An 18,940-nucleotide genomic window follows, 5' to 3' on the forward strand; every position below is an offset into this window, starting at 1 on the left:
GGCGCTGTCATAGCAAGAGGAACTTGTATGAGACATTCAGTGTAAAACGTTCTGTGGTAAGACCAGTCATAAATCATGAGCATGATGATTCTCCTCCTCATCAACTGGATAAAACATGTGTTTCCTCTTTTGCTATGAGAATTAGTCATGTTGTGATGACATTGTTGTGTTTTCCACATGCAAAATAACTTTTTTGGAGTATGATCCTAGTTTAGACATCAGCAGTTTCTATCTGGGTTTTTGTTTTAAAGGCTTGGCAGAGTTTGGATCCCCATCCCCTTTTTCATGAGCTCTCCATCTGTTGTACCTTCCGTATGTGCCACACTGAGTGGAAGGAGGTAGCCAAGGGACAGACTGTTCCAACATCTACTGCAGTTCACGTTTAATAAATCTGTTCTACCTCACAACTTCCACTCAAGCCATAAGGGATTTTTTCCAAAGATTTTAGGTGAAAGCAGAAGTTTAGATATATTTACAGCTTTATGAAGTGCTTTAGTCACTTTGACCTCCTTTTTTATGTAAATCTTTATAAGATTCTCACTGTTTATTATAACCTCTATTTGCAGCATATTCCCACAAAACAGACTAATTGAACACCACTTTCTCAGCACCAAACAGTTGTGCACGCACACATTTTATGTATTGTGCTCTTATGGTTTTATCATTTTGTTTTCTGGTGTTTTGTCCATACCAGCTAAAAGAATAATTTGAAGTTTTACATTTATTAGATGGACCCAAACCATACTTACCATACAGTGTATATCCTGTCCTATTATTAATAACCCTAACAATGTTGTTACCACTAGCTATCTAAACAGGAATATGATTGCTAACAATTAGCCATTATCCTTTTATGTCAGGACGCCATATATCAAATTCATTGGTCAATATCTGTAAATGAAGCTTTTAATATGGGCTTTAATGTGATTTTACACCTTATTTGGTCATTAAAGTTATTTCCTGTGATAATCCATCAACCCTTTTTTATATCCTCTTCATCCGGTTGAGGGTTGGGCTGGAGGGGCTTTCCAGCTGTCATCAGACAAGACCTTGAACAAGTTCCTGTAAAAACTCTCAACACAGTTAGACACAGATGGGAAACTGCATATCCTGACTGCAGGATTGGCCTGCATAATGTAGGTAGCAAAGAATGTAAACTGAAGGAAGAGACAGTGTGTTTGACTACCATTGCACATGTATCCTGGTGTGTGCACATTTAAGTGCTTATGTCTGTCTGTTTGCCTAGATCCGTGCATGTGAGTCCCAGGTTAGAGCCATCCATTTAACTGTGTTTACAGTGTACAGGGCCAGAGTCACTCTTTGACGCTTCGCCTGGCCTCATCATTTAGGAAGGCTTTTAAAATCTTCCGCCTGTGATTCTTGTCACCTGTCAGGGAGAACCTACGTATGATTTCTGGGATATTGTGTTCCTTTGCTGTTGTTTGAGAATTACAGAGAATTTTCACATTCCTGTCCTGTGAGGTGCTCGTAATTTCACTGTTATGCTGGTTGAGACCTGGTTTGTTGTTGAGAATGGTAAATGGTAAATGGACTTGTATAGCGCTTTTCTAGTCTAACTGACCACTCACTTCACTACATGCTGCATTCACCCCACTCACACACGTTCATACAGCACATCTTAAGATACTTAACTACGTGCTTTTTCTAATCATTCATACACACATATATATCCCAGTGATACACTGGGAGGCAACGTGGGGTTCAGTGTCTTGCCCAAGGACGCTTAGAGTATGTAAGCCCGTCGAACCACCGACCCTCCGATTGGTGGGCGACTGCTCTTCCTCCTGAGCTACGGCCATTCAAGAATGTTAACCTGTATTTTTCTTTAAATGATGGCATACCTTCAAAGCCTGAGGAATTTCTATTCATAGTAGCATTTACCAACTCTAACTTTAAGATACATGAGATTAACTGCATCCAGACAAACTAAGCATGTGTCTCACAATGGATAATGAACTCATTACACATTTATCCAATATGTTTTAAACCACTCTATATGTTCTGAACTACCTCATCATTTTAACCGAAGAGAAATATTTTTCATAAAGAGATGTAAAGGCAAAGCTCTTAACGCACACAGGTATTCTTTTTGGTAAGAACAGTCTTACAGCCCTCTGTTTTGATAAGAATGTTTTATATCATGTGGCAAATAAAAGTTTCATGTTGCTTTTCAAATGATCTGTGAAATCTGTATCTCTATATGTTTTAGGTGGTGTATTGAACAAATATAAGAAGAGTGTAATTAAGCTTAGTTATAGCTTCAGTGCTGCACCTACACCAGGTGAGGTGATGACAGTGATAGATGTGCCACTTTGTTGTCGGAGGATGTGTAAAAATGAGCTGTGCCAAGGGAGCAAAAGTTTAAACTGATGACACGTGCTAAATGTGTTGCTGGAATGAATGGGCACGTGTGTCGTGGATTAGACAGAGGAGAGAGGGACTCATGTTATGGTTGGCTATTGTTCAAGTTGCTGCATAAACCATCATCCTCTATGAAACTGTGAATGGAGAAGATAAGAATACATTGTCTGAGGCTGTAGACAATTATTTGTAGTTTGCATACACTGGCTAATTAGCACTGAATACAAAGTTATTTCACAGATAATAATATCATTAGTTTAGTAGAAGTATGATTATGGACCTGCTAAGGAGAAAAGTTTGTACATTAAGATTTAACCTACACAGTTTGTACATTGATGCCAAACTTTTCAATACAAGATTTTTAAATAAATTTACACTTAAAAATTAAGCTAAAGCTGCTCATATTGTAACTGTTAACTTCAATCTTCCCTCTCGCTTTAAATGTGAAAAGTTGTTTTTGTCTGTACTGACCTAGATGGAATCTGCAAATGGACGCCGTGCAGAAAGCAGCTCCTTCGTGGAAGTAGGTTGCAGTGTCTCATAGTATAGAACTTTTACCTCAGCAGTAACACTGCAGGGAACTATCTATATTTATGCTAGTAAAGAGAACACTGAGATTGTCTTGTCCTGTGCCTATTCTGCCAGATAGATATCCTGCATAAATGCACTACAGTTGGTTCTTTGGTAATGTGTCAAAACAGCAAAGCTTCACTGGAGTTATTTTTCTTAGTCAAGGCGCAGTGGTGACAGTTACCAGAGGAGTTGAAGTTTGGTTTACAGCCATAAATTTTTGCAGGAAGTATATTTATCAGTCTTTCAGGGACCACCTGTGAAGAAACGTTGTCACTTAAAAGCACTGTTATGTCTGTTGGATCTGGACTGTTTAAAATAAGATGGCTTATCTTGTCTGGAAATGGTTGAAACAGAGTGGGCGAAAAATATTTAGGTGTTTTTGACATTTATTCAAAGAGTCTCTCTAATGAAAAATGTAAATGGTAATTGATCAAGAAAAATGTCATTTTTTGCAACACAGTGTGACATGTCACAGAGGCTGCAGAGGGACAAGCACGTTAACTTGATCTTCCACTTGATTTTTCCTTGCCAGTAATTTTGAAAATAGCTGGCAAAAGCCAAGTCAATTCCTCCAAAAAAGAAAAAAAAACCCCAGCTGTGATGTTGTTGAAGTAAAGAGTGCAGTTTGGCACGTGAACGCTGACTGATTGCCATGTGGTTCAAGCACTCTCATAGTGCATCACCACTGTTTGCAGACTTAGTAACAGCTTGTTTTCACTGGCTTCTGTGTGTAACAGGGGGACAGAGAAGGATGCTGCATCAGAGGATGCAGAGTAAAGGAGGAAAACTCTTTTGAGCAGCTAAAAAGAAACAAAACAGCCAGATGAAGGAGAAACTAGATGATAAAAGAGGAGATTAAAAAATTGGTGAGAAGCAGAGTGGGGAGGGGGCTCAGTATCACTGGGTAGAGCTTGTTCACCCACAGAGCCAGCAGAGGTGCGCGTGAGCAACACAGCCCTCTGATTGGTGAAGCGCTACGCAGCTCTCTCCCCTCCCCCCTGAAGAAAGAGGTGCAGCAGGAGCGTCAGACCCAGACAGCACAAGCCTCGACTACTGAAGCAACATTTTTCTAAAGCTCTACCTAAGATGCAGTCTGGAGAGCATATTGGGACAGACTAGATTATACGTCCTTGATTGTCTACAGACCAGCAGCATCTTCTACTACTGGGCTTAGGTTCCATTCAAATAGATTATCAATAATTACTTATCAGCCATAAAAAAAAAAAAGAAAATCTGCCGACTTGTTAATTTGATTGACTGCACTGAGGAGGACGACTCCTGGTCACCATGGGCAGGCAGGGGCATGATACCTCTGCTGCGACTCCTGGGATGCGTATCCAGTGCTCCCAGAGCAAGATGAGCCTGTCTGCATCCTTTGAAGCACTGGCTGTCTATTTCCCCTGCATGAACTCCTTTGATGAAGAGGATGGAGGTAAGATGACAGCTGAGGAAATTTCACATCAGCACCTGCGAATTTGCAGGAATATCAGTCTTTGAGGAATTAGTTTTAAGATTATTGGAAAGAGGAGTAGATACTGATTTTGGGAGGAACAAGAGCAGGTTTGGAGATGAGTAGTTTAATTAAGATGGCATTATAATCCAATTATCATTGTTGAATGTTTGCTCCATAGTCCTCTGGTATCTGAAACTTCACATTTGTGAGCAGTGTATCATGTAGGCCATCACTTTGTTGGGAAAGGCATGTGGCTTTTGTTGTTACTCCTGCTGTCAGTATTGGTGTTGTTGAAACAGATAGTTAAAGGAACTGTGTGTGTTTGCTGAGAAACTTCACAGATGCTTGTCAAACCATTATCTCATTTGCCAAATTTGACTCTGACTGTGGATGAAAACCAAAAATTCAGCATGATCTATTTTGAATGTTTAGTATAGTGGGTGGTAGTGCTCATTTAGCTCAGAATTATGACTGTACTGAACAGCATTGTGTGCCATTTGTGTTTATTCTTATGCCTCCTCAGATGCGTTTCCTGTTTTGTTTTCTGTGGTTATATTCAAACTTACAAATGAAAGTCTATAATTTATGTTACTTTTGTTAGAGTTTGTCTTTGAGCATAGGTTTTGCTATTGCAATAGTGTGGTTTGACATTAAACCAGCAGAATTCTTTCATTTGCTTTGAAACAGTTTTGTTTTCATTGTTCATTGACAAGATCTGACTGTCCACTGATTGGCGGAGCAGATCTGCTGCAGACGTCAGCGATGACCTCTGTGGCTGCCTCACCTATTGTAACGTCTGAAGAGCAGGAAGAGGAGGCAGAGGCAAACTGAATAACTGAGATTTCAAGGCTGAAATCCGTTATGGCTGCTTACTTCAAGTATATGCATGTGTGAGATGGAACACAGAATCATCTTTGTTATTTTTGCCTTCCCCTTTAATACTCATAATGGTAAAGAAAACAGGTTTTGGAACTTGATAAGGAATGTGCTCTTTTAAGTCTAGACATGACTCATTCATACAAGCTGGCAAATTATTAGAAGAAAATTACATGAGATCCATGGAAACCAGTTGTTTGTCAACAGTATGCACCCTTTGTCCTCAACAGTGATCTGATGGTAACGCTGTATTATCTAACTTTGCAGTGATTGTTGGACCTCTGAGAAATGACACGATATGTCATTATGCAGTAATTTGATTATAGACAAGAGAAGAGGAAGTTGGATACATAAAAAGCACAGCAACAGCATTTTGTATTGACTGTGTGAGTAGCCTTTGATAGCAGAATGGTAGCCTTTGGTTGCAGGATATATTCAGCGCTAATATACTAGTCTAACAAGCCTCTAACCATGCAGTTACTATAAACATGCTGATGTTGTCAAAATTAGTTCATTGTGCCTGATCTCATTTTATGCAAGCGTAATTTCTGCAAAGTAAAAGACTATAAGGAATATAAAAGAAAACGTACAGTCTCTTCTGTGTATGTGTGTGTGTGTTTGTTCTATCAGCAGTGGTGAACCATTCATGCTCTACTCAGCGTAGGTATGTGTATTTCCGCCACAGGCATGTGGTAGGACCTTTATGCTGGCTGTAGATGAGCAGCAGCAGGCCTAATGAGGAGTGTCAGCTGTCTTCTTGGATCAGTTGGGATGGTGGTACTGGAAAGGAAAGAGGGATGGGGTTGTAGGTGAAGTATGGACCTACTGCGGTTCCTACAAGACAACCAGAGGCAGAATTCAGAAGTTTTCAGACCAGGGGAGGGCTGTATGCATTGCTCTGTTCAGCACATTCATGGAATGAGTTCTCTTCTGTTTGAGCCGATGAAAGCACAGGTGTACCGATCCCCAGTTGTTAATGTGGATGCAACTCGCTCTGTCATAATATGATGTAGTATCATGGATTCATAGTCTATACCCCCCTTTCTCCCTCTCCCCTTTTGCAATGTGTGTAACTCTGCGTGCAGAAGCAGGAGGTAAGAAGTTGCGCAGCACTATTCAGAGGAGTACAGAGACAGGCCTGGCAGTGGAGATGAGGAGCAGGATGACTCGGCAGGCCAGTCGGGAGTCCACAGATGGAAGTATGAACAGCTACAGCTCCGAGGGAAAGTAAGGAGACAAGGACATTCACTTTTTTACATAAACAGCAAACAATTCAAACTGTTTTGCTGTAACTTTTTTTTGGCTTCAAGTTTTAACATCTTTTCTGACATGTAGTAGACAGTAGTACAGCCATGACTGACCTAACCCTCAGACTTTAATCAGTATGAGTCACTGATCTTTACCATAAACCAGGCATTTCTGTCTGTTTCAGCCTCATCTTCCCCGGTGTGCGGCTGTCCTCAGATGCTCAGTTCAGTGACTTCTTGGATGGCCTCGGCCCCGCCCAGCTGGTTGGACGTCAGACTTTGGCCACTCCACCTATGGGTTAGAACAAATTTTTCTAATGTTCTATTCAGAAGGAATTTAAATTGCATAATTAAAACGAAAAATTAAAAAAAAAAAAATTTAATACATTTTTCTAGGGGACATCCAGATTGGCATGGTGGATAAGAAAGGAGCCCTGGAGGTGGAGATCATTAGAGCCCGTGGCCTTGTGGGAAAACCAGGTTCCAAGGCACTGCCAGGTACTTCAAACTGTCAAACTGTCAGGGCATTACCTCTTAAATCAGAGATTCATTATAGAGTACCCAGCCACCTAGAATGGCTGACTACTTCATGCGTGGTTCATTCGCTTCCCAGCCAATTCTCTATTGGGTTCATGGCTGGAAACTGACTGGCCTTTTGCTTGGAGAGGCAATTCTAAGTGGCTGCATCTGTAGGATGAAATTCAGGTTGACTTTATAGGTGGATGATAACAAGAGGCCAGGCAAATTGTAACTACTCTTTATTTACTCCATATTTCTAGCACCATATGTAAAGGTCTACCTTTTGGAAAATGGAGCCTGCATAGCCAAAAAGAAAACTAAAGTAGCAAGAAAAACCTTGGATCCTCTTTACCAGCAGCAACTGCCGTTTGAGGAGAGTCCGGGAGGGAAGGTTTTACAGGTAAGAAAAAAAAGATTCCTTTAGATAGTTGCAAAGTGTCACAGTAATTAAACATGCTACATAATTAACCCCTACATCAACTTTATTTTTCTTGATTTTTTTGTTTCCTTCATGCTTTATAGGTCATCGTATGGGGTGACTATGGACGTATGGACCATAAATCATTCATGGGAGCAGTTCAGATACTGTTAGATGAGCTGGACCTGTCCAACATGGTGATTGGCTGGTACAAGCTCTTTCCACCGTCCTCACTGGTGGACCCAACTCTGGCCCCCCTGACAAGAAGAGCTTCCCAGTCCTCACTGGACAGTTTCTCTCGATCATAGCAGCGTGTGGACTAATAGCGTTGTTGTAGCAGCCAGTGTTGCGATTACAGGTCACAAGCCCCGGTTACACTGCATGCTTGATGTTGTGTCTTCTGAGCCTGTTTCTAGGGGTGCAAATGTGATCCTGTGTTTTGAGCAAAAACGTTGCGCACATTGTGCACGTGGCAAAGTGTGTCGCAAGCACCCAGCGGCAGGGATTGCCAGGTGTTGTTATGGAGGAGCCTGGAATGAACTCCTTAGCACGAGGAATCCATCAGTTCCAGGTTTTCTTCCAATTCGAAGCCATGGGGGTCAACACTGGGAACCGCTGAACGAGTTCTACAGAGGCCCTTTTCGAATGAAAAAATTAATGTGTTGCTTTAATTTTTTTTTTTCCATTTGTATTTTATTTTTTTTTCTTTAAATGTCAATGTATCTGTATCTGAAGGGGGTGACAGTGTTTCTAGTCAGATGCTTGGTCACACCATGCCAACAGACCTAGCTGTTTAAATGCAGTTTTGAAGACCACTACTTTGGGTGAGGTGTACCCACACTCCCCCGAAACTTAAAAACAATGCTCTGCATACTCTAGGTTGATGTGCTGATCGACCTGTACTGGTAAATCACCAGTTAATCAGGGGTAATATTGAAGTGGCCACCATCAACACTCCAGAATATACAGTAACAATCCCAACCCCATAAAAAAATGTACAATCTTCATTATTCTTTCTTTGTTGATATATTGTATAAAAATTAAATGAGAAAAAAATATTTTTTTTCCTTTTTAGTTGATTTGCATGGGCACAAATTTAGCTGAATAAAAGAAAAAAAAGAACTTTATTTTCTTGAGGCTGCAACTTGCAAAAAAAGATGAAGAAAAATAGATAAAACAAATCAGCCATTTTCAACAATTTATATTATTTTTAAAGATAAATTTCACTAGTGCATGGTTTTCAAGGGGAGTGAATGCAACATCATGAAAAAAAGAAAAAAGACATTGTTTACCATTCTTTAGACCATTCATGAGTCTGTGTTTAGCAGACGTGCAGATAAGAGAAACTTAAAGGAAACTTTTGGAGTTATTAAAAAAAAATGTTTATGTGACAAGAGGTGATAATGAAAATAAATGTAAATGATTAATTTCATGATAACAGGCGCCCGTCTTATAAAAATGAACATTATGTGCAAATTGTACGTTTCTCTTTTTCTTCCTTGTCCCAGGGTACTTTTCATTGTAGTATTCATTGCTACCACTGATAAGTCCCCTGATATCGTCCAGATTTGGTTACTTTACAGTTCTGAATTGTTTCATCACGTATTTTGTTTTCGATTTGATTTGTTTTAACAAGCATGTTGAAAGGGATTTTTCAACAACATGTCTTGGGCACACCTTACAGTAACTCAGCATGTTTTGATAAAGATGATATTTGGAATTTTTGCAGTTTCTTGTACAGTGCATGACAACTTTATTACTTTTCTCCCTCACATTGAATTGAGCAGCAAATTAGTAGTTGGTCTTCCATGGCCAGTTATTGAGGTTTTAAAAAACATTCCACCCCCAAGGTCATGTTTTTGTTCAGGTTTTTGATGAAAAAAAGAAAACAAGAAAAATATTTTATATTCAATGGAGGCTGGCCACATAGTTGTGATTGCAAGCATACTTTATTTCAGTATTGTTAACAAACATGCAAAAATAATCTGAACTGGTACAAGCAAGAGGTCTATTCCTAATAAAGAAACAGCGAACTTGAAAGAGATGTGTGCTGCTATGGTTCAGTTTTACCAGGCACTGTTAGTGAAGATGAGCAAATCACAGGTTCAAATAATAAGGGATATTGCCACAGAAAAAGTTTTTGGTTTGTTTGTTTGTTTTAATAAAAATGAAATTAATTTACTATATTTTTGTTAATTTATTTAAAAGCCAAGACCATTTTATTTTTTATTTTATATTTTTAGTAATTATAGATACTTCTCATGTTTGGGAAGTTTATGAGTCTTATAGTTACAGTATGTCTGAATGAAATTAAATTGAGGCATTGTTCCTTTTCCACGTGCAGATGATGCATTTTAATGTCTAAGAAAAACTTTGTCGCTGTAACAGAATACAGTATATATTTTCATTTTCATTTTTCATTGTACATACCTTTAGATGTCAGAATTTGAATAAACAAACTACCGTAAATCGATTCATAGACTCTTTTGGAACTGGAAAAATGCCTCATGATGACAAAGACATATATTATTTATCCTTTTGAATGCCTTTTGATTTTCTCTTTTTGGTGCAATGTGTTAATGCCAAGGCTATGTCTTGGTTAAGTATGGTTGAGTACAGAGATTTATGTAAGTTATTTTTCAAATTAAAAATAAAAAAAATTGATATTACATTGATGCCAAGAGTTGGGTGGTTATAAAATCTACACACACATACACACACAGATACGAGTGAGATGTCATCTGCAGAAAATTACAACAAATTTGTATAGCCCTTCCACAAAGACACAACATAACAGTACAATCTATTTTGCATTGCATAGTTTCTGTTACTAATCGTGGTTCAGAGGCTGAGAAGTATGCCCTCTACTCTTTATTGCCACTAAACTAACCCAATTCCTTTCAAATGAAAAATGCAGTTAAAGTAAAGAATATTAAATTCACCACCAATGCTAAGTTGTGTCTGCCGTTTGAGGAGAGTCCGGGAGGGAAGGTTTTACAGGTAAGAAAAGAGATTCCTTTAGATAGTTGCAACATGTTACATAATTAACCTCATTACATCAACTTTATTTTTCTTGTTTTTTATTTTCCCTTCATGCTTTATGGGTCATCGTATGGGGTGACCATGGACGTGGATGTGTGATCATCACCAGAAACACAAACTAGCTGATCATAACTACCAAAACCAGGCAGCCGGCTACAGTTGACCCAGCTGTGTGAGATTATCAAAGATAATTTAATTGTTGTAAGTTATGACGGAATATTAATCATCTGTGATTTAACTAATTTACAAAGCCAATCCAATCATAGTGCTACTGATTTTGTTTAAACTAGGACTTTTCTAAACTTCGCTCACGATGTTTCCTGCCCAACTCATAGTATTTACTATAGGGTAAACCATCACAGCTTTGTATGTGGAGGTCTTAGTTGTGTCAGACCACCAATGTCTCTGATTTTCCACCCTGCTATATCCTGCTCCTAGTCCTCTATAACCAGATTATTTCTCCAGCATCATTAATGCATGTACTTTAACTGACTTTTCTAAAGCGTTTAGAGCCTCTTCTTTCCTTAAAGGCATTAATAATCTCCACCCACTTCATACTGACACCAACCACATGTTCGCTAAGTTCAATTCAACCTGTGGAAATATTCTGGACTTTGTGGCTCTTATAAGAGCAAGTTAACCCAGATCCAGAGCTCAGCCATGGCTGGAAAGTGGCATTCATGCTCTTAGGCAGTTGAGCAGGAGAGCTGATAAAAAAAGAGATAAAAAGAAGATAAGGCCCATTTTAAAGCTGCCTGACTATCAGCAAGCTGCAAAAGCTGCAAAAGCTGCAAATGAACATTACGTTGCCTCCATCATATTCAAAACGGTCGTGAAGGTCTTTTTCGAATTATCAATTTTGTTCTCAACCCTGCTACCTCTCTCTGTCCTGTCCTGACCACTGACATCTGTGAGGATTTCACTTTTTCTCCTAAAATCAATCTTGAATCAGAGAACAAGTGTTTAAGCTTTTTGTCTTCATAGAAGAATTAAAAACATCTTGAAGACATGATAGAGTTCTTGGTTATACCAAAGAAAAATACAAACTGAGTTTCTCATTTTTCTTTTTGTCTTTTTTAAATAAACATTGTATCCACTTTTCACTTTAATAAATGAGTTATTTGGGAAATGGTCCTATTCAGCTTGTCAAATTTTACTATGAGCTTCAGATTCTCTCTTGGGGTATTCTACTGTATTCTGTATGAAAGTAAACTACAGAGAAAACTGATATTCTTATTGAACCAATCTACAGTGCCGTAATTAACATTGTTAAGTCCTGCAATAGGTAACATGATGCTGTGGTAGATAGCACTGTCGCCTCACTGCAAGAAGGCTACGGATGGAATCTCTGCTATGGCCTTTCTGTGAGGAGTTCACATGTTCTCCCTGTGCCTAAATTGACCAAAAAAGTGTATAGAAAATGGATAGATGGATAGACCAGCAACTTATCTAATAGAAGTGGAATAAGGTGTGGTACGTGGCTGTTCTAATCAAGCTTTCAGCATTTATGTCATTGCTCACAGAAGATTTCAACAGGAGCACAGTTTGGTCATGGTAACTTCCCCCATGCACCACACAAGTTTGATGTGTTTAAAATAATTTTATGATTAAGTTTTTCAACAGAATACAATTGGAGGGGAGTGTCTGCTGCTTTTGCCTGGTTATATGACTTCCCCAGGGGACAGGGGCAACGTAATCTCCTGAGGGCTAAGCCCCCCTTGTCTTTAAATCCCAGAGGCGTCCCTGCTGTCCGGTGATGACTTGAGGAAAGTTCTTACAGGCTTAATCACGTCAAGGCTGGATTTTTGTAACTGCTTGTGCTTGGGCATCAGCCAGTTTATTTTAGCATGTCTGCTGCTGGTTCAGAATTCAGCAGCCAGACCTCCTAACTGGTATAAGAAAAAGACAGTGTCACCCCTGTTCTTGCATTGCTCCATTGGCTCCAATTTGAATGCAGAATTGAATAAAAAAATTTTAAACTTTACATTGGCCAGAACTCATCTGTCCATTCTCTAAATCGAAACCTCTTAGATCCTCTGAAAAACAGCGTTTAGTTGTTCCCCATTTGAAGAGAGATCTTGCGTTTGCAGTGGCAGCTTCAAAGCTGTTGAACAGCCTTTCACAGACAATCAAATGTGCTCGCTCTTCTGGCGGCTTTGAAACACAGCCGAAGACTCGTATGTTCTCCTTGGCCTTGAACTGCGTTTAATACTCTCAGCATATTTATTGTTTTATTTCTTACTTTTGAAGGAAGGAATTTATTAGGTTTTATTTGACATTGTATTTTTGCTTTTACGTGATTTTAATCTGTTTTGACCTGCTTTAGATTAAATTAGATTTTTGTGTTAGCTCTGCCAGCTAAAGAGTAACTGCAAAGTTATTTGCTGGTTTTGTGATTATTCCTAGGAAAGGAAATAGTCTTATTAAAAATATATTCTGAAGTTGAGCTATGCAAAGTACTCTTCATGTCTGATGTCAGTCGGCCTTTTCACACATCTTTCAGGCCGGTGCTGCTGCACCTTTGTTGGGCATGTCAGAGGCAGCATGGGGTGGATCGAAAGCACTAATCTGCTGCTGATACGGTGATATGCCTCTGAGTTGGCAAGAATGGTCGTAACATAGATTAAACTGGCTGTGTGTATATTGACAAGCCTGCATTGTGAAACGTGCCACTCTCACTAACAACACTGTTGTCACTTAGGTGATTCCTCGAATGATTCCACTGTTTAACATGTTTAAGCGCACACCAATGTGAGGCTGAGCTGCTTCTGTCTGGCATGTATGAATTACCATCGAGGAGCATAAAACAAATAAAAAGCATTAGTGTCACACCTGCTGTAGATACTGTAAGCTTGGAGAATCAGAAAGGATTCCCGATGAGCAAGGCAAACTAGCAGCTTCTCAGAATGGGGCCACCAGAAAAATCAATTTTGCTACATATAAAGCTTAAATTTCAAAGATTTCAAAACTGTTTGGACAAACACAGAATTTCATTGTCATTTGAAATCATGTCATTTGAATCTGGGCCTGCTAATGTAGTCCTTGTTGTGAAACTTTGATGGAACCATTTGCAAAATGTTCTGCAGTTAAGAAACTGCAGAAAAAATGTCAAATTGTTTGATGCATGTTTCCAAACACCACTGCTCTTTCTGTCACCTTCACTTTTGCATTGTTAATGAGAGACTGTCCTTCACAGTCTGATATGACCTCTAATTATGATTACATTTGTAAAATATGCAGCCTCTAACGATCATGGGAGCAACTTCATGTGAACTGTAAAAATTAATCATAAAGATGAGGGTCATGGTTGCGTTGTAAAATATAAAGTATTTTAGCCCAAACTATGATAATTTTCTAACTCTTACCAACTAATATCATTGCCTAAATCCAACCAGAAAGTGAAACAAGTGTTTTGGTGAAGTGTTGTGTCATGTAATGTATGAATGTAACTTAAAAATGAAAATTATCATATTTCAGTCTTGAACTTGCCATGGAAGCATGATTCCTTGGAAACTCACTTCTGTCACTGTGCGAGAAGGAAGGACCCAGATGCGAACTTAAAAAAAAACAACTCAGATTTATTTACAAACAAACAAAAAAAGGCACAAGGCAAGAACGGGGCCGGATATCAAAACTTAACTGTGAAAAAATAACTAAACAAGACTAGACAAAAGAGACCATGGATAAATAAACAAGACTATGAATAAGACTAGACAAAAGAGACCATGGATAAATAAACAAGACTATGAATAAGACTAGACAAAAGAGACCATGGATAAATAAACAAGACTATGAATAAGACTAGACAAAAGAGACCATGGATAAATAAACAAGACTATGAATAAGACTAGACAAAAGAGACCATGGATAAATAAACAAGACTATGAATAAGACTAGACAAAAGAGACCATGGATAAATAAACAAGACTATGAATAAGACTAGACAAAAGAGACCATGGATAAATAAACAAGACTATGAATAAGACTAGACAAAAGAGACCATGGATAAATAAACAAGACTATGAATAAGACTAGACAAAAGAGACCATGGATAAATAAACAAGACTATGAATAAGACTAGACAAAAGAGACCATGGATAAATAAACAAGACTATGAATAAGACTAGACAAAAGAGACCATGGATAAATAAACAAGACTATGAATAAGACTAGACAAAAGAGACCATGGATAAATAAACAAGACTATGAATAAGACAAGACAAAAGAGACCATGGATAAATAAACAATGAATAAGACTAGACTAGACTAGACTAGACTAGACTAGACTAGACTAGACTAGACTAGACTAGACTAGACTAGACTAGACTAGACTAGACTAGACAAGACAAGACAAGACAAGACAAGACAAGACAAGACAAGACAAGGGGACAAAAACCTGACAAGACTGAACAAACGTGGCGTGAACATGAAGGTAAGCTGAGGATTTCGCAATGACTGTGAGTAAACCTGGAAACTAAATACTGTGGGGAGGTGATTGGTGACGAGGTGCAGCGGTGGAACAGAAACAGGTGACTTGAGTGAAACTAAGTGACAGGGGAAAAAAACATGACAAGAAAATAAGAACCTGAAAACATAACAAAACAAAACTCAAAATGTGACAATTTCCTTGTAATCATGACACACTTGAGAATGACGTCTGCTCTGATGTTGAAAAGCTCATACTTTAAAGGAAGTTGTTGTAGCTAAGGTTATGACCAAATTACCAATTAAAGTCTATTGGAGGTCTATTATTTAACAGAAAAGTAACCAATGTCTCACAGCCTGAATATAGTCACAATAATTGCATGTCTCGTGTCTGAAAGGGCTGATGTTATTAGGTTTTTGTCACATGACCTTTAAAAATACCACCATGGATTGATGGAAAGCAACACGCATCTGGAAGGGACTTAAGAAAACTGCATAAGCACTCTTCACAAGCATCATTTCAGAATGAAGCTGCTGGTGTCAAGAATATATCAAATAAGTATTTTATCTTGTGAATTTTCTCAGTTTCCGACTCGAGCTCCTCAAAAGAGACAAGTGTCTTACACTGTCAGAATCCCGCCTCCTTGACTTTGACTTTGTTTGCTTCTGCTTTTTGGTTGAAAAATAGGAATGACTGAGACATGACTTATGACTGTGGTTTGAAGGGGAAGAGCTGTTCCTGTTTATGTTTTAAATAAGAGGCTGCACACTACGTGCATTAGAACAAGCTCAGAGCATCAGGTTTGTGTTTCAAACAAAAACAGCCTTTTGAAAAATTTTGACGTAATCATATATCAGTATGCTCCTACAAGCTCTCATTCCGATGCTGTGTTTCTCCCACAGAATCTTTCAGATCCAGGATGCTGCTCTCACGGATTACAATAAAGCAGAGCATCAAGGATGTAATTTCTCTGGTTGTGGATGTTTTCACCACTGGTAAAAGGGACGGCTTGAAGAGAACCGCCATCCTACTTTCTGCCTGTAGCTTCTCCAGCCTCCTGCTCAGCTCCCTTCTCTTCCTTTACCTCCTCTTCACTTTGGACTACCAGCTAGCAATGGCAGGAGGGATTGCTGGCTGCTTTGGGACTTTGTTGGCTGTTGCTCTTTTCCTATCAAAGAGAGTAAGGTGTTTGGGGACTCTGTTTGTGATATCTATTTTCATGAAGAAGAGCCGTAACTTGTTACTGACTGCTGGGACTAGTATAGTTGTTCTTAAGAATATTCACAACACTCTGGAGAACATCGCACGCCTGGTCAGAAGTATGATTTGCAACCTGAAGGCAAAAAAAGCATCCATCATTGCTCCGTTCAGTAAATATATTGAGATGTTAAAGTGGATAGGAAACATGCTCAAAGGAGTTACAGATCTAGGAGTGCTGAAACTTGATTCTCAGCTCAAGGTTTCACCGAGGCTGGAATCTGAAAAAATCCGGTTAAAGCTCAGTGAAGCAGAGCAGAAGCTGAACGAGACTGTAAAATATGCTCAGGCCCTTATGGAGACAGTCTCCTCTGTAACTGACAGGATGTTTCCTGTCATCAGCTTCCTTGTGCTCTTGATGTTCATAGCTTTACACATCAGAAAATACTGCAACAACATGAAATATGAAAACAGGTTCATCAGTAGAAAATTTGTTCTTTTTGACGAGAAGCAGAAGGCGGAAGGAAAGCCCCACGTCCTCCCCCTCACACCAAAGGAAGAGAAGCTATACCTCTCCATCACCTCCCCACGTCCCACCCCCAGAGAGGGTAAAGCTGTTCTGAAATTTGGAACTCCAGTAGTCTCCCACTTTTCAGCCTGGGTCATATTTATAACTGTGGATGCGTTATTGTACTGTTTGATTGAAATTATTACGACAAGATTATCGGAGCTGGAACCATTCTATGTTCCACTGATAATAAGTTTTAAAGTAAGTATCTTATTTATTTTTCATATTTTCCGATATTTTCTTTCAGTCAGCCACTGAGTAATCCAATGACTAATCCAATGATCTTTTCAGGGGATTGCAACTTTAATTGGTATTCCATTTGTTGAGGAAAACCATCAAACAGACTTTTCCTACTCTGTAACCTTGTTTGAGAAGAAGTGCCTCCCTGAACCCAAGCTGCTGCTGTATAACTCTGTATTCCCACTGAGCGCCATCCTGCTCACCCTGTTTGTTATGGCTCTGATGGCAGCCAAAATCTCCCAGCTCAGATTGTTAGTCTGCGAACGATTCTTCCCCACAGCTGCCGATGCAAGAGTACAGTACCTGCATCGCAAAATCCTGAGGAAGAGATTAAAAATGAGGACGGAAAAAAATGACTGCACCTTGATGTCATTTATCCTTAAGGTTTGCATTTACATATATTGTGACTTAATGTCATGTATTATGAAGTATGAAATATAGTCATATTGTTTTTGTTTTTCTTTTCTCATCAGCCACATTTCTGGTGCCCGCTGATCTTCCGAGCCAAAGATGATCCGCAAAGTGTTGTGTGAGGAAATTCTTCTTTCTGCTACCTCACGAGGAACGGCATGACTCTGATAAGGACAGTGACAGCATTTGTGTTGGTTGTTCTGCCAATCTGGTCAAACTTCAGGATGAAGCTGACTTGATATTTATACAGCTGAGGATGCCAACTGAACCATGCACTGAATTTAGTATCAGTTACAATTTAAATCAAATTCATTTAAATTTCACTTATTTATATGTTTTATTATTTATAATTCACAACAATTGTCTTTTCAATGCCCTTTAGAGAATGAACAAGATCAATAAAAGAACAACAAGATACAGTTCAATTTAATCACACTAGATCAGATTTATTAAAATTGTAGACACATCATGCCAATTGAAAAACCGATGGATTATGTTGAACCTTCTCTCAAGTTACTTTCTGCTAGTGCTTTGTAGAAAGTGACAGTGTAAGAACATAATAACACAAATGGTACACAATAAACGTATTTAATATTTTATACAATAAATATTACAGCCAATGTAAGTGTTATCATTGTGTGTATGTTAGCAGGGACATAGATAAAGACATGGCTGCAGACACAGGGTTGTTCTGCTGTGACCTCTTTTTTGCCACACCATATATACTTACTATATATGGCAATGATTGTTTGTAATGATACTGTATGAGTTCAAACATGACCAAATACTCATAAGTAATCTTCTGCAATAAGCTACAATAACCAACTTCATTAGGGTCAGACTTACTTTTGATAATAGCAGAAGCCTTGGAAAATGTATTATAGGTGTCACATCTGTTGGTTTTGTTATGTTTTTAATTCTTGGTTTTTCTGTTATAACTTTAGGTTTTTCATGTTTTAGGTTTCTGTTAAGTCATTAGTTTTACCATGTTTCTCCTTAGTCACTCTTGATCATCAGTTCACTCAAGTCACCTGTGCTTTCCCCCTCAGCTGCACTCCATCACTAATCACCTCCCCTCAGTATTTAGTTTCCAGGTTCCCCCATGCACTCTGTCAGATCCTCGCCGTCATTCACGTGTTCAGGTTGGTCATGCAAAGTTTGTTCCCATAGTTATTAACCATAGTCACAGTTCACGGTTTTGTTTTCCAAGTATTTATTTCATAGTTAAGCTTTTTGTATTCAGGCTCAGATGCGCTTTTTGTTGTTCATTTTTTTGTCTGTATTTAAATAAATAGTTTTTACATTAATATATATCTGCATCCAAATCTCCACCACGCCACGTACACCACAACCACCAAACCTGACAATAGGGTGAGACAACTGATAATAGCCAACACATTCAGTTTAGCTTCAGTGAGCACTTAACTAGAAATTTTATTTTACTTCGATGTGGCTTTGCCTTCATTATAGAAGGAAGCAGATGACAATATTTTGTAATTATCACTTCAATAACAAATCTGTGTTCACTGAAGTGAATCTTGTTATTAATAGACACAATATGCAGTTTATTGTTGCCTCATAGACAGAA

The 18,940-nt window shown here is 38.7% G+C and overlaps 2 protein-coding genes across 32 annotated transcripts in view; both read left to right on the forward strand.

The window, feature by feature from the left end:
• rims2a (regulating synaptic membrane exocytosis 2a) overlaps positions 1 to 10,118 on the forward strand; it is a 131,778-nt gene extending 121,660 nt beyond the window's left edge. For 30 of the 31 annotated variants that reach the window (XM_072394851.1, XM_072394852.1, XM_072394854.1 and 27 more), the window contains 5 exons: positions 6,370 to 6,511; positions 6,717 to 6,829; positions 6,928 to 7,029; positions 7,311 to 7,450; positions 7,573 to 10,118. In XM_072394851.1, coding sequence (XP_072250952.1) covers positions 6,370 to 6,511; positions 6,717 to 6,829; positions 6,928 to 7,029; positions 7,311 to 7,450; positions 7,573 to 7,776 — 701 coding nt within the window. In that variant the 3' untranslated portion in view covers positions 7,777 to 10,118. Of the gene's footprint in view, positions 1 to 688; positions 4,388 to 6,369; positions 6,512 to 6,716; positions 6,830 to 6,927; positions 7,030 to 7,310; positions 7,451 to 7,572 lie in introns of those variants that run through there. The other variant, XM_072394863.1, reaches the window with a different exon arrangement.
• Positions 10,119 to 15,855: 5,737 nt separating this feature from the next.
• LOC140316987 (dendritic cell-specific transmembrane protein) lies at positions 15,856 to 17,644 on the forward strand. The gene is made up of 3 exons (XM_072395067.1): positions 15,856 to 16,902; positions 16,993 to 17,325; positions 17,415 to 17,644. The coding sequence occupies exons 1-3, from the start codon at positions 15,856 to 15,858 to the stop codon at positions 17,472 to 17,474; spliced, it is 1,440 nt and encodes a 479-aa protein (XP_072251168.1). The 3' UTR covers positions 17,475 to 17,644.
• The last annotated feature ends 1,296 nt before the right edge of the window (positions 17,645 to 18,940 follow it).

This window comes from Leuresthes tenuis, unplaced genomic scaffold (genome assembly GCF_036924035.1).
Source record: "Leuresthes tenuis unplaced genomic scaffold, fLeuTen1.0.hap1 SCAF_10, whole genome shotgun sequence".
NCBI lineage: Eukaryota > Metazoa > Chordata > Actinopteri > Atheriniformes > Atherinopsidae > Leuresthes > Leuresthes tenuis.

Coding starts and splice junctions, on each gene's coding strand:
- LOC140316987 (XM_072395067.1), top strand. CDS start 15,856: ATGCTGCTCTCACGGATTACAATAAAGCAGAGCATCAAGGATGTAATT. Junction 16,903..16,992: donor CACTGATAATAAGTTTTAAA/GTAAGTATCTTA, acceptor TGATCTTTTCAG/GGGATTGCAACTTTAATTGG. Junction 17,326..17,414: donor TGATGTCATTTATCCTTAAG/GTTTGCATTTAC, acceptor TTTTCTCATCAG/CCACATTTCTGGTGCCCGCT.